Below are 27,744 nucleotides of genomic sequence, written 5' to 3' on the forward strand. Positions count from 1 at the left end.
GTACAAATTTAAGAGCTGTTCACAGGTGAGCACACAGTCACCCACTGCACTGGGATGAAAGGTCAAGAGGAGCAGTGAAGTCTCAGGGTTACCTGGGATAGTAAGCTGTGTAGTTCATGTAAAGCTGAGCAGCCTGGGCTGGGTAGTAGGTAACAGTTGGAGGAGCAGCTGCAGAGGCCTGGGGCGTCCTGGTGGATGGCAAGAGGGCTTGTGGCTGGTAAAGGGCCGCTGCCTCTGCTGGGATCACAGCTGCTGTTTGGAAAGCAGCATAAGCTGGTGGAGAAAGACCTAAAACCAAACCAGGACACAGCAACAAAAAGCAATCAGAATGGAGAAGTCTCAGATGAGTAACTCCTCTCCTGCAGCAATGTAATTAAAACCATCTGGGCATGACTGATGAACACTTGAGCAAAGACTGCTCTCTAGCCTCTCCCCTGGAGACCTTTGCTACATTGCCACAAATAACAACCAGGGCATTGGGAATGAGTAATTCCTAAAAATTCACAGCTCCTAGATCTGAGCATGTCTATATGTAAATGGAAAGTAGGGAGCTTCAGAGTTAATAAAAGAAAGCATAAAGCCATGTGCATAGAGAAAGCAGGCGTGCACACCAACACACCCTGGTGTTTTCTAACAGAAGTACTCTGTGGGACAAAAGCACCATAATAGTGCTTGGGCATCCATAACTACTGACCATGAGACTTCATGTATAAGCTTCCTGTGACTTCAAAAAGTATTTTTAGGATATAGCAAATGGAAGTGAGAATGTCCCTAGTCTGATCACTAGTCTGATGCATATTGATGAACAAATACCTGATTTGTACAAGAATAATAAACTTGTCTTGGTGTGCAGTCAGATTTGTTTTATATACTATATTTGGTAGCTTTTTACTATTTTGTAAATACACATCAGTATCTGATTTGTGATTTGGTAGTGAGATTAATTAGAACAGTACAGTAAAATTCCATTATAGCTCCTCAGTAATGTTCACTGTAATCTTAAAATAAAAAAAATTAAAATCCATCTAGCTTCATCACTCTATGGTTGGTTAGTTTATCATCCCAGTGGGAGTTTTTCTTCAAAAATAAGCCCAAAGAGTACCTTCTCAATGCTCTGAGGCAAGACAGCAAGAGCACTCATCGGCAGCTGAAATATAGAACTTCTCCCCATTTTAAATATCCCTCTCATTCCAAGTAGGTTTCACTACAGGCAAGTCTACTGCAGAGCTCAGAAGAACAGTACACCCATAAAAAGCAAAGTATGCAACAATTTCACTGGCAAGGCCTTGCTGCCCTCTACTCACCACCGAAAATACAATAAAAATGCCTCTGATCAGTCCCATTATTGCCCAAAGGGAACAATTCCAATCTTAGCATGTACACAGATGGATGATTATTGATCATGGCAAAACCCGAGTCAAAAGGTGAAAGGCCACAAAGCTTCAGCACCTACCACATATCAGCCTTTAGCAGCAGAGAGCAGAAGAATTGGAGACTTACATGGTAACTTACATGGCGGTGGGGATAAGCCACTACGATTTAAAGTGCCACCCATTAAAACAAAGCTCATCTCCTCTCCAGAACACTGGAATACTTCCACATAACGGTCCTTCATCATTTTTTTGTGACATTTTTGAGCCACCATGAAGGCTTTGTCAGCAGATTTCATTTGGATAAAAGCATCACCTGATGGTCGTCCCTAGGGGAGGTGGGGAAGTAATGGTAGGTCAATCTGTTATGAAATCACCCAGATCACAAGAAATGCAGAAAGGATTAAGATCAAACATCTACTGAAAGCCTGTATCATTATTCCTTTTCTGGCACAAGTGACTCACAACTCAGCAATTTTATTTAGGAGCAGAAAAATCAAGACTCATGCAACAAGTACCCAGTAAACACAATGCCACTTCAGTGCTCTGCAGAAAGAAGCAGAATCATGTAGCATGGAAAAAAATGGAGGCCTCTCATGCAAAAGCTGTTCAAAGCAGGACTAACTTTCAATTTACGTCAGGCCACTCATGGCCTTCTCCACTTGAAATCTGAGCATCTCCAGGGGTGAAGGCTCCATATCACCTCTGGGAACCTGTTCATGTGCTTAGCTAATTTCTCATTGTGATTTTATTTTTTCTATTTTCCATCAGCTGGAATGGGTTTGGTTTTTTTTTTTTATGTAGTTTATTCACATTATCTCTTATTCTTTTGCTGTGAAGCTCTAGGAAGAGCCTGGCTTTGCCTTCCCTACAACTACTTTCAAGGTAACAGTAAAACAGCATAAAGTTCCAGATCCTTTGGTAAAGTCCATAGCTACATCAGAAGTTGATTTGCAGGTCTGATTTTCTGCAATATGACAGGTATACCTGTCTATATAAAATACAAAAACTTCCTTAACCAAAAAAATATACACACAAAAAATCCCCTAAACAAATATAGTAGATCTCTCATTTGATTTCTTTAATACCTCAGTATTTGCCATTAAGAACTTACTTTTAACACAAGACAAGAGGGAAAATATATCTCTATGATCATATCATTAAAATATACCCAAACCACAATTTTTAATTATCAACTCTCTTTAAAGCCTGAGCAACAGCTAATCAAGTTAGAAAAACTTCATTTTGACACAAAGACCACACAAACAACACAGCAGGAACCCTGAAGCTGACAGAGCAGCTATGCCATCTAAAGGAGACATTTCTGTTGTGTATCTCCAGCCTCTGGCTGAAAACAGCCTCCAGGATAATGTTATCATTCAAAGACCAAACTTCATCTTCCCAGGCTGATGCATATATACATACACAGAGAGAAAAGTAAGGGCGTATACAAAAGAGAAAGAGAAATGAGGCAAAGACAGACAAAGAGAACATTTTATTTTCCCAAGGTTGGAGAAGACTAAAGCCAAGATCAGGTAAGTTGCCCTGACTTCTAACCTGTTAAATCACTGCAAAGTTACTCCTCCCATGCAAAAATGCTGTTACCTGCTGATTAAGAACCATGTGAACTCCATGGGGCTTGATATCCCCTGTGGCATCTCCCATAAATTCCAAGATGTCATCAATGCCAGCAGTGTAAGGAAGACCTCGGAGCCGGACGCAGTCACGGATGCTGCCCGTGGCAATGGTGTATGGTGGGGGTATGACCGGAATGATGGGAGTTGGAAGAGTTGGAATAAGAGGTGTTGACATGTATCGATTAAGTACCTGTTGGCAAAAAACCCACAGCAATGCAGATTTACAATCACCTGTCTGAGCACAGAGCAGTTCTCACAATACCATTTCCAACAAACCCTTCTTATGCCAAATTGATGCAGCTAATTTCCTGTTGGGCATTTGAAAGTTTTAAACTCAGAAAAGTAGAGGGGAAGGCTAACAAATTCAATTTGCCAGACCCCCAACAACAGACTTTTCTCATGTCAATATAAAAAAAGTTAAAAGCCAATTATTGTTCACAGTATCTCAAGAAGGAACATCTGCACTAATAAAGCAGTCTTGCCACATAGAATTCTTAGTTAAATCAGGGTAAATTAAAATCAGACATTTTAAAAGAACTGAGACCTGAAATAGCTAGTAAGTAAAAGCACTAATTGTAATTACTCTAAAATCTGATTGGTTAAGTGAGGGTGCTTCTTATTTGTTTAACCCCAGTGCTCATCTCCAAGTACAGAGGTTCTGAGGAAAAAAAAAAATTAAAGATAAGAATATAGGAGACTTTGATCTCAACATTTTCTCTTTACTCATTTCCAAATGATAAAAGGAACATATATCATATGACACATGTTGGGGCTTACTGCTGAAAACCATTTTTTGTGATGATTATCACAAATAAACACATTCTACTGGAAGAGGTACTAAAAAACAGGTTACAAAGCTTTAGTTTTGTTAAAAGTGATTTGGCTTAGGGAGTTTGGTTCTAGAATCTCCTTGTAATGCATTTCAGGACAGAAATCTCTCTCAGTTGTATGGAGAATATTGCAATTACTTTGCACTAACACTAAATAGATGAGAGCTGGCTTTACTTCTTGTAATTATTCAAACAAATAGCCTATAATTTCCTAAGAAATAATCTCTTGCCCAAGCAGCAAAAAAGTTTGGGTGTTAGCCTAGACAGCTGTCATAGAGGAAGAAGTAATGATATATTGGTAGAATATAAGTTATATCTAGGTGTCCCCTAAAAAATTGGAAGCACAGAAATTGGTTGCTGTGACAGAGGGGTTTTCTTCTCAGGGGATTTTGCTTCCTTCTCTCTCAGGAGGGAAGTTTTGGAGGAGGGGGAAATGCCACTTCCTAATCTTCATAGCACACAGATTCTTGGCTGTTGTAATATCCATATCACAGCAATGGCAATGATCTACAAGTGTGAATATTCTTTCCCTTGCCCCATCCCTTCTACAGAAAGACTTCACCTGTCACGTAAGTTGCACAGTAATTGTATTACACTTTTATAGCCAGTGCTTATGCAAAGACCAGAAATAAATCTAATAGTGGTTCCTTCTGGAGCTACTAGTCTAGAAATATTCTATGTCAGGAAGAAAAATATAATATGTGATGTTTTTCATAGGGACAACTGCTGGTGACAAAATAAAATGGTTTTTTTAGTTTAAGAAGGTAATAGGAATTGATGAAAGATAGGGAAAAAAGGAAATATATTACCTCAGGAAAAAAAAAATTACTTCCTTTCACCAAAAAAATCAGATATATCCTCTTAAGTCTTAGCTTCCAAGAAAGCAGTTGCTCATTTCATGCATCCAGATTTGGATATAATGTTAGAAATTCTGTACAAGGAGATGAGCATTTAAAGACAATACTGCAAATTTTCAAGAAGTATTACTACAATACTATCAATCTATTATATTTTTAGAATTATTTTTGTGATTTCAGTCAGCCTTTAAGGAGAAGAAATTTATTCAATGATTTTTACTTTATAGTCTGAAGGATGGTAAAAAAAAAAAAAAACGCCCAAGCAGTAGCAGCTTAAAAAAAAACCAAAACAAACACTCCTTCCCCAAACAAACAAAGCAAAACCAGTGCTGCATAATTTTCCATGCCCATTAGGAAACATATATTGGCCTTTCTTGACATTTATCATATAATAAGTGTTCATTGTGGTCTATAACATAAGTGTTAGAAGAAATATTTCAACTGTTCATTTTTGAGTCTCACAATCAATAGTTACAACCTGTTGGACCTCTGCTGCTGTGCTCCTGAAGAGTTCAATGTAACGTTTTCCAAGTATTTCTTTGTGCTTTTTAAGTGCATTCTGTGCATATTCTTCACAGGAAAATAACACAAATGCATCTCCTGTGGGCCTGCCATCTGGGTACTTGACAAAGAGAAGTCCCTCTTTCCCTCCTGTGACTGGGCACTCTGGCCCCAGGAACCCCAAGACATCTTCCTGAGTAGCAGTGAATGGAAGGCCTCTCATCCTGATGATAACTTGATTCTCCTTGGATAAGAACTGGGCCACTTCATTGGAGGTGCCTGGTAGAGAGATAACAGCACATGGTCAATGGTCAGTGCTGGGCACCCAGTTCCAGGGGATGCAGCTGCAGCAGCAAAGCTTTAAGGAAGAATACAGTAGGTAAGCAGCCAGCAACAAACACAGACAAGACCCAAAACACTACTAACTCTCAGCCATCTATTTGGAGGGGAAACCCTCTTAATCTGCAAGTGTTTCATATTTTAATGAAATTGGAGCAAAGATGAGATTAGTGTGAATTGATAAAAGACACATGGATACTTCCACTGCAAAGGCTGGTCATCCTCCCAAGAAGGAGAATCACAGGTCAAGTGCTTACAGCTCAGTTTCAACCATGTGAAAACAGAAATCGACAGGGTCAAATATTCTTGGAAGGTAAAACAGGAAAACTACTTCATTATCTATTTGCATCCTCAGTCGAGGAAAAAAAAAAGAACCTTCCTATAAACTTAAGTAATCACACTGAACTCCAGCATCACTTACCTCCTGCAATTTTTAAGAATTCTTCCCCAGTTGCTTTGTAAACCTTGAGAGAAAGAACAAAGAAATCCACATGAAAATCACAATGTTCAGCTTTAAACCACACACACTTCCACAAGCAAAAGAATTGTGTTTTGGTACTTTGAGCAAAACAGAAGTGCAGTTTGGTTTTAAATGAGAATGTAGCCTAAAATATTCAGGTTTCTCTCCAAAGATTTGTTTCAAGTCACAATTTGTTACCTCAATGTATCTGCTTCCCATGTGATGCTTGTGCCTTTCCAAGGCAAGGTCTCTCTGCTCAGAATTGACAAACCGAACCAAAGCCTCTCCATTTCTTCTTCCTTGAGAATTCAGACAAAGAGCCACACCACCTCTGGAAGGTAAAGCCAACAAATATAAGCTTAGTCTGAACCTTTAATACATTTAATAAATAATTGTGTAAGAATATTAAAGGAATCAGACTTTAACATGATGATTACAGATTGAAAAAGTAATTGCTACTATCCACAATTTCATTTTTGCTGTAACACAATTATACTTTAAAATCTGCTTCATTGAGGTCATGCATCTCATGTAGTTTACCACTTTCTCAACTCCCATAAAGATACAAAGTCTTGTACAAGACTTTTTGTACAAGATACAAAAAATATATTTTCACGGTGTTGGAGATCTGGAATATATATTAAGTGACACTAAGGTATTAAGGTATTGTAAATATACTCACTCTCTTCATATATATGTATACACATACATCTATACATAGGTATACACATGAATCATATGAAAATTTATTCCAAACAGTACTTAGAAGTTTCTGAATGTGGCCTGTTTAGGAGGTGTAGAAGAATAATAAATTGGCATAAAATTAAAGCTTTTTTCATGTCTTGGTCTCTGCTTTGATTAATGCAATAGGAGTTTCTCCCTCTTGATACTAGCAATGAATGAATGTGTATTGGTTTTCAATTGGTAAGTCTCTTTTCTTCTTCACACATTTCAAAACTTTTTCTTGCACCCCTAAGGCTGTTCAGCTGTCATGGCCACAGTGTGTGAAAGGGGTCAAGTGGGGAAAGACTGAAGGACTCCAGTGAGGAGAGTGAGAGATGTATGTAAAACAAACATTAAAGGAACTTGCTATTAAAGGAAAGAGATAAAGCAAGGCAAATTCTCCTTATCTTACTTGGCAATGTTGAGTCCTTTGAAAAATCGAGCAATATCCTGGTCTGAAGACTGCCACGGCAAACCTCTGGCACGTATTACTGTCTCACTGTCCACAGTTTCAGATTTACTACTGCACAGAAAGAAAAAAGAAGACAAAGTAAGCTTTTATCCAGGTTTTCCAATATTTTATCAAACTTCAGATAGCATCTAATTGAATTGTAAATTGGGAGCAATATTTTCTGTTGAGACTCTCCTATACCCATTATTCCTTTCAATAAGGGAAGATAACTTGGAGAATTCTTTTATATCCACAACACTGTAGATGCACAATGTTGTCACCACACTGTAATTCCTTAAATAAAAAAATATGACAACTGCCTCAATGTAAAGTAATGAGGAACTGAATTAATTTTATTTGAAAGATCTAGCAATTCAAGCAACACAAATTACTTATGCCTAAAATATTTCTGGTCACTGAAGTGCATTCGTAAAGAATGAGCCATCCTGTTCCTTCATCCCGAAACGCAACACCAAATTTAGCATGTGAGACCACTTTGGGAAGCACCACACAGCTCAGCTCATGTAGGGTGCACTGGCCATCAGCCCTGTTGACTCAGGGAAAGTTCACAAATATTTCTTCACCCTGGGTAAGATAAGCCAGCCTTGCTGCCATGCAAAACAGAAGCAAGAGAACAAAGAGCATTTAACTTGCAGTGACTTAAAAGAGCTGGACTAAAGTACAGCATTCAGCATGCCAGCCACCCTCTGGCTGCACTGGAGTGAGTGCTGAGTACACTGGGCTGTTCTCAGGAGCCAGCCTACTTTCACATGACCATGGGGAAATATCCACAAGCTTTCCTTGCTGTACGCAAGACTCATCTTTGTTTGTAAACAACCGTGACAAAGGCACTTACCAAGGACCTGTTTCATACTTGTGTTTCACAGTTTCAGGCTCAGCAAATACGTGATCTGTGACAAAACAGGAAGTTTAACTATAACCAGAGTCAGAGATTACTTAAGAATGACAGAGCCACTGCCAATTCTTTCAGAAAAGAAGGATTTCAGCATTCAGTATAAATAGTTAACTTACTACAACCTTCTGAAAGCATGCTGAAAATTATAGCCACCATGGTCTTCACTTGCCACACGCCAAAGTCCTCCTCTGCTTCATCTGTCCCTAAGCCTAGATCTAAACAGGTGATTATAGAAAATAACAGACTTGCAAAATCCTTTGTAAATCAGTCAATAAGGCTTTCCTGATATTAGAACAGAACTAATAATTAAATATACTGCTCTTAGTGGGGACATGTGACTATTGGACACGTTACTCTGCTCATAAACTGGTTTATATTCACTTCAACAGACAACAGTTTGAAAACTATTGAGAGCTTACATAATTTCAGAGTTAACAGTCCAAAGAAGGAAAAGATGAGTAAATTCCTATCACTTTAAACATAACTGAACTTTAATCCCATTCAGATAGGCCCTAATAATCCTTCTAATTTAAATTGAGATGTAGAGTATTGTGTGGGTTTTGTTTTTGCTTTATTTTAAACTCGGTGTAGTCAGGATCATGCAAGATAACTATTATTGCAAACAGTGGAAACCTGCAGGCCAGCTAGTGCTGAAAAAGCCCACTGCCCACTGACAGCTCAGCTTTTCCTTTAAGATCAAGTACCAATGCAAGTGATGCTTTTCTTTGGCAGGTTTACTTAATATGGTTTAGAAATCAATTAGATTCAATTTGGGGAAAAAAAATTACAAGCAGAGCCACTCCCCTGACACACACTTAAGTAGACACTCCTTCCACTTTACTGTGAGTTTATAAAACCCATATCTAATTTTATTTTTCTAAACTCTTGTTACAATCAGAGATGAAACTCAAAGAAGCTTAACTGATTGTGGTATATAAGCTGCAGCAAAAGGATACATTCTGCCATGGTCTTGATAGTCTGATCTTTCACGGCGGCTGAACTAGGGTAGCAAGTGTGGAATTCTTTGCGCAGATCATAAAAGGAATAGAAGCAGTCTGACAACAAGTAGTTCTACAAGGAAGGCAAAAATGTTCGTTTTGTACATGCTACTCCTTTAAATTTCATTTAATACTTTTGAACTGAATGAGACACTCAGAAATCACATAGTTCCATGTCACCAGATTGTTGGTGATGGAGCAGTTTGGTTCCTTTGTAACACAGTTCAAATTCCATTACTCCATAGAAATGGATCTCTACATGACCAAAGTCAAATAGCCTCTGGGAGCCAGACCCATTCAAAACAGCTGGAGAGGATAGCTGGGAAAAAATATTTTAAAATATCTATGTTTTGCTGTTTAACTTCCATTTTTAACACTATTTTATCTTTTGCAGCTACACTGCAAAGCAGATTTGTACCAAACCGTGATGACAAATTTTAAATAAATATTGCAACAAAATTTCTATTGGCAGCTTTCAGAAATAAGCCCTACAACTGGCCAGCTCTTTCCATGTCAGCAACTCTCATCCCTGTGGGGCTCCTGCAGACCCTGCTACGCCAGCAAACTCAAGAGCCACCACCTTGCACAAAGGCAAAGTTCTCCTCTCCGTGCATGACAGGGTGCTCTAAACCCTCCAGGAACTTGGAGCAGAAACTGCTGCTTCATGTGGGAGTAGCAAACAAGATGCAGCTGTGCTTCCCACTGAATAAATGCAGATGGGGAACCACTGCCAGGCCACATCACCACCTGTGTGCTTACCCTCCACAGGACACTGGTTTAACACAAGCCTAAGCAAAGCAATAGTCCTCCATCACTTCTGCTGAGGTTTGATCTGTACCTCTGTTTCCACTCCGCACACAGAATTCAAAGTACTTTTATTGCTTCTGTCTCTGTCCTGTTTTTTCTAATTTTCCTCTTCCTTAAGCTCATCTGAGAGTCCAAGTAGTGTGGCTGACTTTCAAGAGCAAGTGCCTAAAACAACTACTCAGGGCTCAGGCAGGGAGAGGATCATCTTCAGTAGTCTTGGGACACTCTAGCTCCCAGGTGGAATTGTATCACTCCCCTCCCATGCTGCCTCTCTGCCCCAGTTCTGATCTTGTACCTTCTTGGATGTTTCCGGGTGGAGAACTTGTCGGATGAGTAACTGGCCATCACTGCAGAGTGTGTAAGAGCTCCTCCCAAGTACCTTCAAATCACTGGATACCAGCTGACTAAACTGGAAAAACAAGCAAAAACTTTCATTGTACTGACTGGTAATTTCATTACTGCCATTAGTTCAGCACTTTTTTTTAGGGAGATGAAATACGTCAATATTTTGTAAAAGTTTTTGAAGAAACATGATGGAGAAGACATGGGCTCCTGCTTAAAGTAAGCAAATAAACTGTATGCATTTGTGGAAAAGAAAACAAGAACACCCAGAATCTAGTAAAAAGACTAATTAGGAAGGTTTGGCAGAACTATGAGTTCATATGAAAAGTGATCATATTGTATTAGTAATGTACAAAATCTGGACTAACTACAATTTAAGTTATTAAATATTTGAAAGAACTTTGAAGATAAATTACAGTATTGATTTTGCAATACCCTTTCTTCACCTACAGCACCTTTGACTTTATGTCCTTAAAAATTATTTTTAACTTTAAAAAACTACCCATCAGGATTTAATAATGTTTCAACAGTAATAGATGAAGAAAAGCCAAACAAATAGTGATCTCAATACGTACAAAAGTAAAATTATAATCAAGTAACATCCAAGCTAATAAAGTTCTTGGTAGAGATGAAGGGTTATGAATACTAGATTAAAAAAATTATTCCCAGCTCTAGGATGGCTAACCCCCAGCAGATTAATTCTCAAGAGGAAAGGGCTCCAGCTGTCTTGTTCAATGTTATTTTCTATCCTTAGATAACAATTTCCAGCCTTTTATTACTCTATACCAGTGTTAAATGCCTAGCTCCTTATAAGTCAGCTAGCATATTATAGTATCTACCTGTATCATATCAGTAAGCAGTAGCTTGTTAGCTAATTTTCAAGAGCACAAATGTAATTATTCTAAACTTCCCTCTTGATGCTACTGCCTCCCAGGAAAGCATCACCTCACAAACAATGCAATAATTACAATCATGATGCAGTAGCCACCCACTGCTCTCAGCAACAGTTATAACTCCAAAACAACCACTCCCAAAAACAAATTACAAGTTGACCTGACACTCAGACAATTTCTTAGTGCTGTCTTTTAACCTGTGTACAGAGAGAAAAGAGAGTTGGTTTGCTTTATCATAACACATGTGACACTACAACATTGCAGTCTCTGCTCAGGAAAGATGATGCCCTAATGACCTGATCCCACAGCTACACAGAACTCACAGTGTGAGGAAGTGTTGCAGCACCTGCAGCCCAAAGGTAAGGCTCCACAAGGGGAAAAACATGATTTTAGAAGGAGCAGAGACATGGGTCCTACACATCAAAACAGGGAACTGAGTGGCAGAGCTGAGTAAGGAGGGGCACTCAGCTCAGCACCTTGTGTTAAGTTGCTTCATTTGCAGATATACAAACACAGATATGAACATATCTATAAAGTGATGTTACTTAATAGCAGAGAACATATTTGAAACTTTAAGGAGGGTGAATATCCTCCCAAAACAAAAAATTTTATAATACAATTCTGTGCACACTACCAAAACACACAAAAAGAAGAAATATACCACACACAGACAAAATAACAAACTAAAAATCAACCAAATTGCAGATTCACAAAGCCTGTTTCCTCCCAATTGCTCATACAGGTTGTGGTCCTACCACAAGCTGAAGTCTTGAAGAACCCAAGGTTTTAAAGCCAGTTATTGTTCAAAGATTATTTAAAGTCAGAAAAATGAGATCTCGGCGTGTTCAAAATACCTCAGTTGATGTGTAAACATCAGAAAAAGAAGAAAATTCCAGTGGACTCTGGAGGAACCACTTCAGAAAAGTAGTTCTGTGGACAGCCACAGTCACAGACCAGCAACAAATATTCTCACCACAATAACACACATGAGGAGATTTACCTTCTTACTAAATGCAGCAACTTATTAGCTGGGGTTTTTTTTAACTAATGGGCACAGTAAAGAGCAAATATTTGTAAAAAGGGGTTGGAAATGGTGATAGGAATCGGCCTCCAGAGGAGGTGCACAGGGATTCTTGCCAAAAGGAAGCAGAGTCTTACTGAAGAACAGCAATAAAACACTCCCCAAACCTTCAACTTTGTACCCTGTGTTACTGAAGATGCTCAAGAGCCAATACAGAGCATGCAGTTAGGGAGCTACTTTGATCAGATACAAGAAGAAATCTAACCCACACAATTTGAAGAAAGCAGAAAATGTAAGCAGCCTCCTGCTGTACACATAAAACCTAAGAATTGTACATCAAAAAGACTTCATCAGGTTAGAAAACAAAAAGATAAATGTTTGCACAAGGGAGGAAATGCTCAGGTCAAATGGTGTAAGTCAATTTAGTAAAAATCAAGACTGTTGCACTGAAACAGTAACATTTTTTCCAGATGGTGTTTCCCACACAACCTACAGCTCAAAAGACAACACAGATATTTTCAGAAGCCAGTACTGAGTAGTAAAATATTGAATAAGGACACTGATAAGCCCAGAATTCCAACTGTACTAAGGTTTAAAGAACTCCCAAAGATCAGCATTTGTTTTTATTTTTACCAAGTGTAAGTATTTGCACTGCATATTTATTAAATGTCAGTGATAACATTCAACAATGGAACAATCAACATGTCAAAACAATACTCTACTTTTCTTACCAAATGCCAGCAGCTTAACGTCCCTTAGATAAACTGCCACAAGTTTGGCAGGCCTTGCTGGGAGCTTATTTAGAAACTTGTATTTAAAAAACAGCCTGTTTCAAACTTTAGGGTGTACTGCTCTGGAAGAGGGCAAGAAGACTGTGGAAGAATAGTCAGGAGACATAAGCAATCTTCATTATCCAAACCACCTTAACTATGGCATGGCTTAACTGAGGAGAGGAGGGGGTAGCAGAGTGAATGGGAAGATTCACCCAGGATCAGAGCACAGGGCAAAATAGCCCCAGAGGAACAGCAGACATTTGAGATCAGCCTGAAGTAGCTTCTTTCATCCACAGGAGATGTCTCCTAATTCTGCAGAGTTTGAGTATGAAAGGCACAGCTGTGGACCAGCTCTTGCTGCTACAGATTACACTGGGCCCTCAAGTCTTCCAGGCACCAGATACACGTAACACATGTCAAACGTGTTAGAGCAGCTAGGGCAGATGTGTTTGTAAAGCCACACCAGTTAAGCAATTCAGATTGCTCAGGAAAAGACATCTTCAGCCTCCTTTCTTGCGCCACAGATTTCAGGCAGCATTTCAAAAGACAGCCTTGAACCGGCATCCACCCAAATGGAGGAAGCAAAGGACAAGTTAAGACCAGCACCAGATTTACATTACATTTTTCTGTCTCACATGTTGAACAACCTGTCCACAACTCTGTCATTTCATAAATTCCATTCCCATCTCCTTCACTCCACTAATAAAATCCATCTCAGCTATTTACCTGCTGTCATTCACCTTCATGCTGCTGTCCAAGCACACCCCCACTTCATCAGGCAAAGCTGCCCCACCTTAATGCTGCCCCCACCGAGCTCACACAGCCTGTCTGCCCTGCTCGTCTGCTCCTTTCACAGCAGCTACACACTGTTAATTACCTGTTTGCATCTTGCATCCAGCCCTCATTTTCACTGCAAGAACCAGTCTATTAGCATCATCCTCCACCTTTCTTGCTTATTCCACCAGATCAGTCTCTCCAGCAGAGCTCTGATGAGTCATTCCATGTTTAAAGGAATATGTTCATTAATTCCACATCAAGATTAAAAACTGAACAGAGAGAAGAGGAAGAATCATACAAGCTGCTCTGTATACTTGCCTCCACGAAACCTAAAACAGCTCTTAGAGAAAAAGTGGTGAGAGGGAAGGACAGACTTTGAACACCAGTTTGAAAAACTGGCTAAACAGGATTTTGGTCATGTAGCCGAGAGTACAAAGAGATTGAAGAGACATGTTTTGCCAGCAGCAAAGCTGGATGAAAGCCAGCACAAGCTGCTATATTTTTTACGGATTAATCCCAAGGGACTAAAATAACAGCCCCCTTCGTGTTGCCTTAAATATAGCTAAGATGTAGATCTTGGAGAAACAAGAAGATTCTTCATTAAGCTTTTTCTACAGTTATGATGCACAAAAAACTAAAATAAACCTCTGTCTATTTGGATAGTCTCATTTCCCTTACTAAAAATAGCTGTCATCCTTGAGAAAGGCCACTGCATCTGTGCTGTGTCTGTGCCTGGCGTGGTAATTAAGTACTGAGATAATTCAGTCACAGAATGCACCCATGCTGTCAAATGGAACAATGTCTAAAACACCATGGCACTCTGGGGGATTCTTTCTTCAAATCACCTCAAATCACTTCAAAGTAACAGAAAATTCAGCTGCCTCTTGTGCATCAGATTTCCAGCAGCTCCTAGTAAGTCTTTAGAACTCACTAGCCGTGCACGGAATTTCTCTGCTTTGCTTATTTTGGCCCTACTGACCCATTACAGCTAAGACAAGATAAAATCATTCAGTGCTTCAGAATTAAAGGCATCCTTGCAGTTTAAGCTGGTTTGGAATGTCATGCATAAAAATCCAGAAAACAGCTTAGCTTGTAGTCCACACTTAAGCTAGACTTGAATCTATTTTCAAGTAGAAAGGTGAGTTATATTTATCAATATTCTTTGCACAAAGAATGGTCCTCACAGTGCAGAGATCTAGTTTCAAATCAGTAGTATAAACAGGATGTTACTAAATTGCCCAGAGTTTACAATTTGGTGATTGCAGATGAATACATGATCTATTTTCTGCCAGATCAGCATATCAAAAAATGCTCATTTTTTCATCCATGCCTTCTTTAGACTTGGGAGGGTGAACAGATCATATCTGGTCCAGTCAAAATTGGAGACATGAGACAAAGACGATAATTGATTTGGCTTAAAGCCTGTAGAAAGACTTTGAACAGGTTTAGCATTCTAGATTAGTGTTTTGCAAAAAAACCCCAAGCAAACAAAACAAAACCCACCAAAACAAACAAAAACCCAGACAAGAAAACTTTTTCAGGAATAATACAGTTTTGTCATTATTAAGAAGAAAACTTTCAGGAATAACTTAGAAGAAAATAATTTTTGTCTCCCTTAGGACTTACATTCTTATGTATTCCTTGAGCTTAAAACCCCCTCATATTACTAAAATGAGAAAGTGAAAATGAGAAAGTGAAAATCCACAGATCTGTAAAGTACCCTGAGAAGAAAAAAGTTTTGTCTGAGGCACATAAATGTGCACTGCTTACATGTCCTTTGTGCAAACCTATGACTAAAACCATACTGTTTATAACCATGGATGTTTTCCAGTCTAACTTGTATTTTAAAAAAATCATCATCACTTATTAGACATTACTGCAATTTACAACATTAGAGCTTTAGACTCTCAGGCCTTAGGTGTGAGTCATTCTTTGCTTGAGCTTATAAAATGATCAGTCTTCTCTCAGCTAACAGCAGCATGGAAAACAAAGGATAATCTTCAAAAAGGTTTCACTGAAGATTTTCTATTCCCAGTTCTGTTTCAACAGGCAAAAGGTACTGCAGTTGTTGCCTCAAAGTCTGATTTTATGCTAAGTCCTCTACAATTTATTCCAGAGAACACCCAAACTCAATTATACAGTTGCAGGTGTGGTTCCTGAAAGATCTCCAGTAGCTGAACAATGAAAGAGGCTGCTGAGAGAAGTTGCAGATTCTTCACCATTGAAGATACTAAAGAGCCAAGTGGCCATGGTCTTTGGCAGCCTGCTGAAGTGTCCCTGCTTTCAGGGCTTGGGCTGGACAACAGTTATAGGTGCCTTCCAGCCTCAGCTGTTGTGTGACTCCCATCACTTTGGACTTTCTTTTGCCCACTCTGCAGCTCCACCAAAGATCAGGACACCAATGGCACCACTGTGTGTACCTGAGGGGCTGGGGGTGTTTGGGAAAGGACATGTGTTCCAGGATGAGGGGAAGTGAAGGACATCAAGAGTTGAGATGCAGCCAAATCTCATTAAAAGAACGTGTCAGCCACTAAAGCATAAGCAAGATTGAAGCACCACTGACAACACCCAACAATCCTGAAGTTTGTCCAAAGACTTAAAGGGTCTAATACAGCATGAGAAAAGTCAGGAGTAACAGGCCATGGCTTTGGTGTACAAAGTTAGCACACACACAACATACCATGATATGTCAGCCTAGGGAAATATTTTCACTTGGATTTTGTGCCTCAATTCTTACACTCTTGAGAATTTCACATTTATTTACAATACTCTCCATGGGCAGTCTTCTGCTCCTTCACTCTTCCAACCCTGGTGATAATGTCAGCCTTATCCACGCAATGGAGGAATTTAAAGCATGTCAATACTACTGGGAGGTGCACAGACTGCATTTCAGCACTATTTACCAGTATGATAACCCTTTATTGTGCTGGGTAACTTTTTAAACAGAGAATCCTATAGTAAGCCCTTGCCTTTGTTCATCTGTTAAATGATATTCCACATGGCTGATAATGGATACGTGGTGACCTTGTACTGAAATTGCTGTATGGAAAAAAAAGAAAAAAGTGTAAGCCCCAGTGTCACCACAAGTTACAAGTAACTTATTTTCCCCTTCTAGCTAAACAGGGGGAAAAAATACAGTATTTAGATACCATTCAGACATAAACATGAAAAAGAAATTTGCCCTTGGTTTTATTTCATTGCAGGGCAAACATGCAGGAGATGACAGAGGCAGACCAGGTCCATTCACTAGAAATGTTCAAAAATAATATTGCCAGTTGATTTCTCCTATTAGGAGGAAGGCAATTATTTGCTCTACTGAACACTAATGCATGAGATTATTTAGTGACTGCAGACTCGCTTGGACAAAAGCATGGGGTTAGTTTCCAGCTTTCCAGAGAATCTAATTTTGCTCAATATGACCAGTCAAGTTACATATCACCTTATGCCTCTTGATGGCCTAGGAACTGCATTAAATTACAAAAAGACTAATCAGTCACGAAGGCCACCAAAATGTACTCAAGAGAGACATTACATAGTAGCCAAAATGAGTTAGATTCCAGATCCATCTTTGGAATTTGCAAGTTCAAGAGCAAGTTTGCCCTGCTAAGTCTCAAGGAGAGGCAGGATGTGGCACTGAGCTTCAAGCACTGGAGACTGCCTTCATTATACTCCTTTAGAATTAATAGAGGGACTGGCAAGTTTAAACTTAGCTGGTGAGAGTAGCCTACAGCTAATTTCCTGCATAAAAATAAGTTTTAGTGTTGTTCAGCAACAGGTGGAACATGAAATCCAGAAACAGAGCAACAATTGTCACAGTTTGTCTGTCCAGTGACACTCTCTGGAGCATAGAAAACAGACCATTGCTACTCAGGGCTGTGGTAAACTGTTTTAAAGATGAAACTTCCACATTATTTATTTGTGAGATTCATTTTAATTGGACCTCAGTCCTTTAGCAGCAAAGTAAACAATAGCTAACTAAATGCTTTAATTCTTCCTAGGAAAGAATGCAAACATCTAACCTTCTGCCATGACAAAGATCTGTCCAAGCCATGCCACTTAGCTATTTTATGACCATTTTTGATTAATTATTTCTTAGATGAAAGTTTGAAACACCAGATTATTTGCATGCTTTCCAGCTATGGTATCTACAGCATCTAATTCAGGTAATGCATTAAGCATAAAAGGCAAGACCATGGCTCAGGCCCTCTGAATGTCACTGCAATCAGGTCACAGACTTTTATCTTCAAAAGCACAACCTGTTTTAATAAGAGAGTGTTGAAATATGCAGAGTACTCCACAAATAAGCTACTTGAAGTTAGCCTTGTGTAAGATAAAGCACCCCAGTCCAGCAACATAAGAATTTCAGAGTTTGTGGACTTACTTTACTACTACATTATGTGTCAGGAAACTGCTAAAGAAAGAAACACTTACTGAGATAAACTACATTTTCACTTTAAATTAATCTGTGTGAAAGGTGCCATAGCTATCAAAACCAACAAAATCATATAAAAATATGCATATCTTACAAAATACTTTATAATTTGTTAGCACAGATTATTCATAAGTCTGATTTTAAGCAAAAAGAAAATTCTGAATACTACTAATACAAAAAAATCCCTACTCTGACAACCTTTTACCTACATTTCAAGCAGGTTTGCAATGGTGCCTCACAGTTCTCACAGGCTGCTTGCTATCAGCTCAACTCACAGAGCAAGTCATTATAGCCTGAAAGACAAGGCTGAACGTACTTTCCAAACTCTAGGTTTTAATTAATGCCACGACTGCAACATTTCCCAAAGTCTTGATATAAGCACAAGCTCTCTCTCAGTGTTCTATACCTCCCCCACTCCCACTCACCTCTGTTTCAAGGACAAACTTTCATTAGCAATGTGATCTTTAGCACTGGCTCTATTGACTGTAATGCTTGGTACTGCTCTATTTACTCAACACTACCTCATTGTTTGTAGTGCAAGCTTAACCAGTTGTAGGAGAATAGCCAATGCCTGCAAAATTAAAGCATTTTTTTAGTAGGTTGTTTCTCAAGTTTTTTTTTTTTTAGTAATACTCAGGGAAAGTAAAAAGATGAGGCAACACCAAAAGAATGAGGAGATACTTATAATCCACAATCCAGTTTCCTGCATGATTTTCTCATACTCCTGCCTCTCCATTAAACTTGTACTCTAAGAATATCATAAGCATGGACTTTCCTGAATAACAGCCTTGAAATCTATGAAGCATCTTTGCTTATATAAGAATCCAAGTGATTCTTGATCAAGTCCTTACAAATATGCGCAAAAGAAACTCAAACTTTTAAAAATTGACTCTGCTTTGTTTTTTAAAGGGGGTTATGTTCCCTTTCTAGTACAAACATACATTCACAAATACATAAAGGACAAGTGGAATTAGGCCCCTTAATCAGTTTGCCTTCAAGGTCTCAAACTATCAAGTCACAGAATTGGTCAAGTGTCAAGAATTGGCAATAACCCATAAGGAAAAATGAGAGTAAGAAATTATTAGATATGATTTTAGCAGTTCACAACTGAGTAAGATCAAAATTTACACTTGGCCTTCCAAGGGATTCAGACATGCCCAACACAAAACAAGGACATTAATGGTTACACTATTTGGATGTTGCTACCTCTTACAGAGCTACATCCTCCCTTTCAGGTAACTTACTGCTTCCAAAGCAAGTTCCTTGTGACTGAAAGACTTGACATGAGTTTGTCTGAATGTCAAACAAGTCACATCTTCTTGTGATCAAATCTTAGCATCTGAGACTTACAGAGAAAGGGTGTTGATTTATACTTTCTTTTGTTTCTTTAAGCATAACAACAAGAACTGCAGTTTTCTTCTGCACTTCATATTTACAAGGTGCCATCTCACATGATTTACAATAAGCTGAAGTCCTGTGTAAGTTTAATTCTGTTGTAAGAAATAACGGAGACACTCAAGTTATCAATTAAGCAAACTGCAAAACTCTGTCACAGTCATATTCTTGTGACAACTATGTATTTACAGCTCTGTCTCTCATGGTCCCCCTCCAATCCAATGGTATTCGATTCAAGAGGATTTGTGGTGTTATACAATGTCTTGTGTATTTCTTAACCTGCAAAGTTAACTTAAATCAACTTTCAGCTGCAATAAGGTCTGGTTACACAGCAAAACTTCCACAGGGTTTATTTCACTTTTATTTTTCAAGTAACATTACAATAGTTCTAGTTTCCTCTTAGTGAAATTCACTGCAACAAACTTACCAGGAAAGTAAACATCTTTACAGAAGTTACAGCAGAATTAATTTCACACATTGCCAATGTTCTCACAGCTCATTGTAATGTTAAAGAACATGCTTACATCCCTCTAGAATAAGAGCCAGAGAATGAGAACCTCACTGATTGAGTTTTGATTTGAATGCAATAAGAATGATAACAAAATTCAGAGACTGTTCTAGAGCTTTAGTAACAGAATCTTTCATTTTAAGCTAACAGGTGTCCAAAATCTCCACAGGAGCCAAGTTTTTGCAAGAAGGAATAAAACTATTTCTTAACCATAAGTTTCTAACCAATATTTTAATGTTAATAAAATATCCATTTCTCAATCCTTTTTTGCCATACTCTGCCCACTGCAGCTCTACAAAGAAAGGCAGCATGAGGAAAGAGAAACGAAAATATTTTGAAATAGAAGTTTGGGAGAAGTGAGAGAGTTGGTTTCAGTTGTTTTATTTTGTCTCTCATGAAAAGGGGTGATAATTTGAATTTCAATTCCCAATACCTTTTGCTTAGTATTTATCCCATAACTCACATCTACCTTCACAGCATGTGGATTTAATGAATGAGGGACAAATAAGCAAAGCAGCTGTTTGTAAACAAAGCAAGAACAGAGACTATTGTATAGAAGTACACTGGAGCAAGTTGTGAACAATTTAAAGAACATCACCACAGATTTATTAGAGCAAAGCACTGAAACATGGTTTGGAGAACAAACATGACTTCTGACTCAAGACTCTCCTAGAACACATGTCAAGGTACCTTTCAAAGCATCAGGATTTCCCCCCTTCTACTGGAATAGGGTTGTAACTAACAGAAAACAACATGATATCTCTGTAGGCAACAAAAAAGCTTTTCCAGAGCAGCTAGGAGATGGCAAAGACATGAACATGAGGGAGAATTATTGGTTTTGTTTCTATTTAAGAGACATAAAATTTCCACTTTTAACCACAGAAATGATAAAATGAGATATTATGTTGCTAAAAATTAATCTTTAATCAGCATTTTTAGTTCTGGCCACAACACTGCTTTACTAGCAGTATCAATTCTAGCAACTGTCCATCAGTCTGAAAGCCAGCTGCTCAGCAAAAAGTGCTGCAAGAGATTGACAGAGATGTTGCCCTCATTTGGCAGCACCCAGCTACCCAAGAACTTAATACATAACTTAAAAGTGTTGGTTTATTAAAAAGGAGCGGGGTGGGGGAATCAAGTAAACCAACACACAGATTGAGGAAGTCTGCAACCCTTTCTCCACCAGAGGAAGAGAGAAACAACTCAGGTTTGCAGACAATGCAGACAAATCCACACAAGGTTTTCTAAGCTGCTTCCATATTAACAGCAAGAACAGATAGGAGCACTGCACATATAATTACTGCCAAAATAATAGACTACAAATCATATAATCATTTAGGTTGAAAAAGATCTTCCAAAACACTGAGTCCTACCATTAACCTAAGAGTACCAAGTTGACCACTAAACCATGTTGCTAAATGCCCCATCTACATGTTAAAATTCCTTATGCTTCATTTATTCCTCAGCCACTTTTAAAAACTCTGACAATAATTAATTAACATATTTCCAGTGATTTTTTCAGTAGCTATTTAGAACAAGTTAGAGGAAAGAAGTTCAAAGTCTCTGAGGACCATGCAATCCAGTAATCTTTGTATTAAAATGCTTCTACCCTCTATTTTGCTGTCTTTCAATGACATTAAAAAAAAAACTGCAAAAACAATTTCAAGAGAAATTCAAGTATTCAGACATATTCTAGCTGTGGAAACATCTAAATGTATGAGTGACACAGTTTTACAAACATGACACAACATCACTCCCTGTGAAGACAGGCACCTCAAGCTGTTCTGCAAGCTGATAGTATAGTTTATTTGTTCATATATGCTAATCCCAGACTTGGTAATTAATTGTTACTGTTCAATTTCACCAGAAAATGTAGCAACATCTGCTATCACAAAAAAGTCTACTCATATCCTCAAACCACTGGGCCAGATTATTCACTTCTCATTAATATTGTCACTTGTAATTTTAAGAGAAGATAGCCCAGTTTGCCAAGGCTACCACACTTTTATATCTATAAGAAAAAGGATATGCAGCTTTAGACAAATTCTTTTATCTAATTCTCTGCTCATTCAGAAGTGAAACATACCTAAATACAGGAACAAAGCAAGGAAACCTTCCTATTTCCTACAGGGAATACTTGAGGAATTCAGATAAAATTCTTGCAGCCTTTTCCACATGACATAAGTGCTGCCAATAACAAATGGATTCACATGATCTACATATGCATATTTCTGTATACACACATATATATTTAATATACATAATAGAAGAACTGTTTATGCTATCAGTATTTTCTGAGTTTTTGAGGGAACAGATTTGAGTGTTTCAATAATAATGTAATGGGCTACAGAGTTGGGTAGCTCTGAGAATTTGTAAAGAGAAAAATAGTTCATCTAGGCCATCAATAATAGAATTACAACTCAGGTTCTGAAAAAAGAGTTAGCCATAGTTAAAAAAAATAAAAATCCACACTGCAACATCCTATAGCTACAGGAAGCATTAGCACATCCTTAATTCCCCACAGTAAATACTGATGATATTCCAATAAGAAGTATGCAACATAATTTAACCAATCCTCATCTACGTTTAGCAATGAAAATAGGGAACTATTGGATGTTAATAAATGTGAAAACTCTACATCAGGCTACCTGCACACAGGACACTCAGCCCTCCTGCAATAGCAGGAATCAAACACTTACCTACCCTGACAAGCTGCAGGCCCTTGTGTCTATCAGGAAATCCTTATCACTCACTGCTGATGCCAAACTAAGGCCACAGTTTCACATAAATTGTTCAGTGCCATCCTTGTCCTAAAATGTTATCCTCCTTTCACCCACACCTTAGTGCTATGGCTGCCTATGGGAAAACTTCCTAATCTGCCACTTGTGCATCAGACAGAACCACTCCAAACCAGAACTGCCTTCAACTCAGAACAGTGCCCTGCTCCAGCTCAGTCTGCATCCCCAAAGGCCTTTGTACTGGCAGGATGCAGGAGGGAGGGCCATGGAGCAGCACCTGCCTAAATGAAAGGTGCCACTGAAGTGTTCGGGGGCAGAAATAGCTTAAGCTGGTATCGCCATCAAACATGTTGGATCATGAAAACACAAGCAAAGGGTGTAGTTTCACAGGATGTGAGCTTAGACAGCAAAGCAGTTTTAAGTTCCCACCCCATCTGCTTATTTCAGTGATCCTGTTTACAGCACAGCTTCACAAAGGGTTTTACTGACACAACAAAAAGATGGCAAAGTCTGGTGGAGGGCCAGGGGAGAAGCTGGCTTCACTGCTGAAGCCAAATCTTGTGAAATGACACCCTAAGTGTTTGTTGTGGAAAGAACAGCCTGTCTAGTAACACTTGCCAAAGATTCGCCAAACACCTGCTCCAAACTGTCAGAACTCAGACCCAGCAAACACTCCAAACTTTGTTAGAAGTTTTACTGAGGTGATGCAGTCACCAAATAATCTGAAGTTGGAAGACCAACCATAAGACTCAAAAAAAAAAGTCACCCTGCATTTTCAGACTTCTTCTGCAGTTTGAAGACTGAGAGCTGTATTAAAAATAAAATTTTAAAAATAATTTATCAGAAATGAAGATGTGATAGCTGGCAAGGGAGCCAAGAAAACTTTCTGCTAGCACTTTGTGAAGAAGAAGCTGCAGAACAAGTTTCTCTTAAAAAAAGGGTTGTAACCGGTTTATCAGGTTAGAGGAATTCATGAGTTCTACCACCTCTCCCCCCATCCCATTTGTTTCCAAAAGTTCATTTAACCAGCTTGTTTCTTCCTGAATTTGCTGAAAATAAATTCCACCTGCATCTCAGCTGGATGATCAATAGGTGTCCAAACATGCTTGAGGGAACTGGCAACTTGTTATCACCTAATAAAGTGGCAACCACTCAATTTGAGAATTATTTAGGGGAGTATGTCAGGGCGAAAGGTCCAGCTTTGTCTTTCTCTATATAAGAATATGAATCAAAATATTCACTGGTGTATTTGAGTCAAAATATTCAATCAGCAAGACTAGGAGAGTCTTTTAAACAAATTTTTAATATTTTAATGTCAATCCACAGGTTAAAATTTAATGGTTTTAGTAGATCCAAAAGCAAAGCCAGGTCTCACTTGAGAATGTCTCCCTTTTTATGTATATCATTCAAAGAAAGATGGTAATTACAGCTAAATACTGCAGACAGTTCTACAAAATTATTAGCTCTTAGACTTATCCTTTTTCAGGAAAACATGCAAATATTGCCTTGCAAAAGGAAAGTAACATGTCTTAAGGCAAGTCATGCTGATTCAGCCAGGCTTTCTGTATGGGAGGGATTAAGAAATCCACAACACTTTCAACTTCATATGGGATCTTTAACTTAGAACCCCCGTGGCTACAATCAGAGAAGCACATGAGGATGTCAGCTTTTTGATGACACAGTAATGGAGCTGAGAGAAAGGCAAAGTTCATTTAGGTTTTGCTCTTTAAAAGCAAGGTTCCATTCCTACAAGGTTTCAGAGAGCAATCTGAGAATAATTGCTCTCCCTTAAAAGCTTGCAAAATGAGAAACAATAAAGCTACAGCAGTTAACTAGAAAAATATAAATAACATGCTAAATAAGCCAGTCCTGTGATTTGAGGATCTGAACAATGAAACCTGGCAACAACGTCCCAGTCATGCAGGAAGAAAACTATTCCTTTGGTAAGTAGTGCAGCTGATGCATGTTTAGAAGCTTAGATCACAGGCTCAAGACAGTTCCAAATGCACACTTGAACAAGAGATCTCCCACTTTGTTAAATAAAAATCCTCAGTTTTCTACTCAGTAGCATTCGGCAACATCTCAGCAGCTGTGAGTTCACCATTACTGGTTTCACATCAGAGCTAAGTTATTAATGCCATTTTGAACTAAATATATCGAGCAAGATGCTCCCAAAGGGCATTTTATGACTTCAGGTAACTATTTCCCTGACATTTGTACATACTCCACCCCCAGAAAGGAAAGCTATCACAACACTACACATCACCTATAAGAAAATACAGATGGATCCCATAACTGCAGTAGTACCTCTGGAATCAAATTCTTGTTACCCTGGACAAGTACAGTATTTAAAACCTTGCAACAAAACTTACAAAGCATATGCTGCAGCAAAGAGCTTTTTTCTTTGGGGGCACTGTGCTTCAGAACCTTACCTTGTAAAATTACAACAACCAAAATTTATTGACAAGGAGCCCTGTTTCAGAATATTTCTTAAGACAAACTAAAATAATAAGCTGTGCAAAATGCAACATTTTAAGAATATGAAGTAAAATGAAAAAGATGCATCATTTGATGAAGTGCCTGGTTAAAAGCAGACTAAAGACTTGACCACAGATTACAGGCCTGTGGTAGACCCCATCATTGCTGGAAAGTGAACTGTACAGCAATAGAAGGAGACTTTCTGTGGTCAGGGGAATAAATCCAGACCCACAGAAGCTGATCTACTGTTTACCAGCTACAAATCACTGATTCAGAACCACAGAATGTTTGAAGTTGAAAGAGGCCTCTGAAGCATGGATAAAAGTTACAATGGATTTGTGCTCAGTGATTCTCACTTCCCTCTACATGTAGAAACTGGGAACACAAGGCAAAAAACCAGAAGCAGGCACCAAAACTTTCATTTACATGACTGAGATATGTGCTAAGGTGAGCAATTTTCAGCTGCATCATCAATTTTCTACCACAATCCAGGCAGGGTGTGGAAAGCTTATTTCACGTACTCCATAACATTATCTCAAATCAAGGTACAAGTCTATTTCCTTTTTCTCGTCCTTTTCAAAAAACCACTTCAACTACCTGTTGCTTTTGCTAATCAAAATGCTTAACTGAGAAAGAAAAAAAAAACAACCTGTATGTGTTGTCACCTGACTCATCCTTAAAATACATGATGCAATTAAAATATCCCTTGGGCTTGACTCCAAAAACACAGAAAAGGATTTACTATTAAAGAACATGTAGTTTTGCTTTTTGCCACCCTGCAAGTGGGAATTTGAATTAATTCTCTCCTAATTCTCTCAGGAGTCAGGACACAGAGGGGAAGGGAGAAGAGTTTAGGTAAGATGTGGTCTAGAAGACTTATGATGGAACTGCCACATCACAACTGGCATCCAACAATTAACAGCAAAATCATTATTTAGTTGCATAGATATGCAAACAAAAAGGAAAAAAAATTGTTGTTTTTCAGGAGTCTCTACCCACCTACACACAAAGGTAGTATTTCCTTTTATTTGCTAAAGCAGACCCACCTACAGTGCAATTTACAGCAATAAGATACAATCTCTCATAAAGTATTGGGTATAATTAAAGTGTGTCTGTTATAAAGGTAAACAGAGTGTACTAGGCTAAGCTGTTCCAGATGTCTTTAGTGCAAGATCTGGGACAAGATCAAACCTGCAGCTGCACATTTTCTCAGGGGTTATTATGGAGCTTTAGAAAAAAAATAAAAAGAAAGAAAATCACCACTTGGTCCTGGACTCCAGCAAAACAAATGCAAGCAGAACAAATGCCACTGCACCCATGCTGACAGATTTTAAGCCACATAGAAGTTACATGTTCAAAGACACTCTAGAGTGTAGTTGATTTTTGCAGTATCAAAGAGGGTTAGGACCAAGTCTGCCAAGTTATCTGTGTCACCAGAAATTACAGCAACATGAACCTGTTCTACTGCCTAAGCAAGTTTCTTGCTGAAACACACCTACGAATGATTCAGACAAGGTGTGGAAAGGCAGGTTTATATGTTACACAAAAATGCACTATTGTATTTTTCCATTCAAGCGCATTTTGTCCATAGAAAGGACAGTCAAAGCAAGCAAACTTTTGGGAACTGCATTATGTGTACACTATTTTTTTTTTGAAGTAGCTCAAGTCCTCTTGAGCTGTATCATACAAATTTTAGATTTACTGTCTTAGTGTGATATTAAATGAGCCAAAGAGCAAAACTACAGACATCAGAAAAAAAATCAAACAAAATCACTTTATAATCCACTCATTAGTCTCATCTGGAAAAGAGTGATACATAACAAGTATATCTGATGTTACATGACAGATTTTGAAGATTTCAGTTGATTTTAAGAATGTGTTTTTCAATACACATTACAGGAGTGAACTTGTAGAATGTACCACGTGAGGTTTGAAAGTTTGATTAGCACTGCTTTATTAAGCAGTACTCTTACTGGCCTACTCTTTGAAAGCTTAAGAGAAACTTGGAATAAAAGTAGACCCATCAAAACAACCAGAAGACAGATCTTCCAAGGACTTAAAGCATCTGGTATCGTACATAACTGTTTCAGAATTATGGAGTTCCCATTTCAAATGGTTCAGATCTCTTTTGGGTTAGTCTAGAAACAAGCATGAGAGCTTGCCAGTGATTTCAAGGTGAAATGCAAAACTATTAAAGTCTGTTTCCTTTTTCAAATCCATTAAATCTCATTCACAGGCTTCACCCTGAAGGGCCCCGGCTCTCAAAAGCAGCATCTCACCTGTTGAAGAACCCGGTCCAATGGTTCAGCTTTGCTCAGTCCCTCTGGTGTTAAGCCACTGACTTCGCGACACTGGTCACTTAAGTCCAAGTTGTCTGCTTTCACCAGGGATTTGTGTAGCGTCCCTACCTAAAAACATTCAAGAAATTATGGACAAAAGTGAGGAACAATCGAAATAGCTCTTTGTAACAATGTGTTGAGATTACAGAAAAATCAGAA

At 38.5% G+C, this 27,744-nt stretch overlaps 1 protein-coding gene across 3 annotated transcripts in view; it reads right to left on the reverse strand.

Annotated features, from left to right (window-relative positions):
• The window catches only part of ESRP2 (epithelial splicing regulatory protein 2), a 42,811-nt gene that overhangs the window by 12,750 nt on the left and 2,317 nt on the right, over positions 1-27,744 (reverse strand). For 2 of the 3 annotated variants that reach the window (XM_031505836.2, XM_021535250.2), the window contains exons 3-14: positions 27,526-27,654; positions 10,185-10,298; positions 9,041-9,155; positions 8,201-8,299; positions 8,025-8,079; positions 7,130-7,240; positions 6,193-6,325; positions 5,956-5,998; positions 5,173-5,474; positions 2,976-3,197; positions 1,501-1,699; positions 93-288 (exon numbers count right to left, since the gene is read on the reverse strand). In XM_031505836.2, the coding sequence (XP_031361696.2) occupies positions 93-288; positions 1,501-1,699; positions 2,976-3,197; positions 5,173-5,474; positions 5,956-5,998; positions 6,193-6,325; positions 7,130-7,240; positions 8,025-8,079; positions 8,201-8,299; positions 9,041-9,155; positions 10,185-10,298; positions 27,526-27,654 (1,718 nt within the window). The remainder of the gene's footprint in view (positions 1-92; positions 289-1,500; positions 1,700-2,975; positions 3,198-5,172; positions 5,475-5,955; positions 5,999-6,192; positions 6,326-7,129; positions 7,241-8,024; positions 8,080-8,200; positions 8,300-9,040; positions 9,156-10,184; positions 10,299-27,525; positions 27,655-27,744) is intronic. The other variant, XM_021535251.2, reaches the window with a different exon arrangement.

This window comes from Lonchura striata, chromosome 13, assembly GCF_046129695.1.
Source record: "Lonchura striata isolate bLonStr1 chromosome 13, bLonStr1.mat, whole genome shotgun sequence".
NCBI classification, from domain to species: domain Eukaryota; kingdom Metazoa; phylum Chordata; class Aves; order Passeriformes; family Estrildidae; genus Lonchura; species Lonchura striata.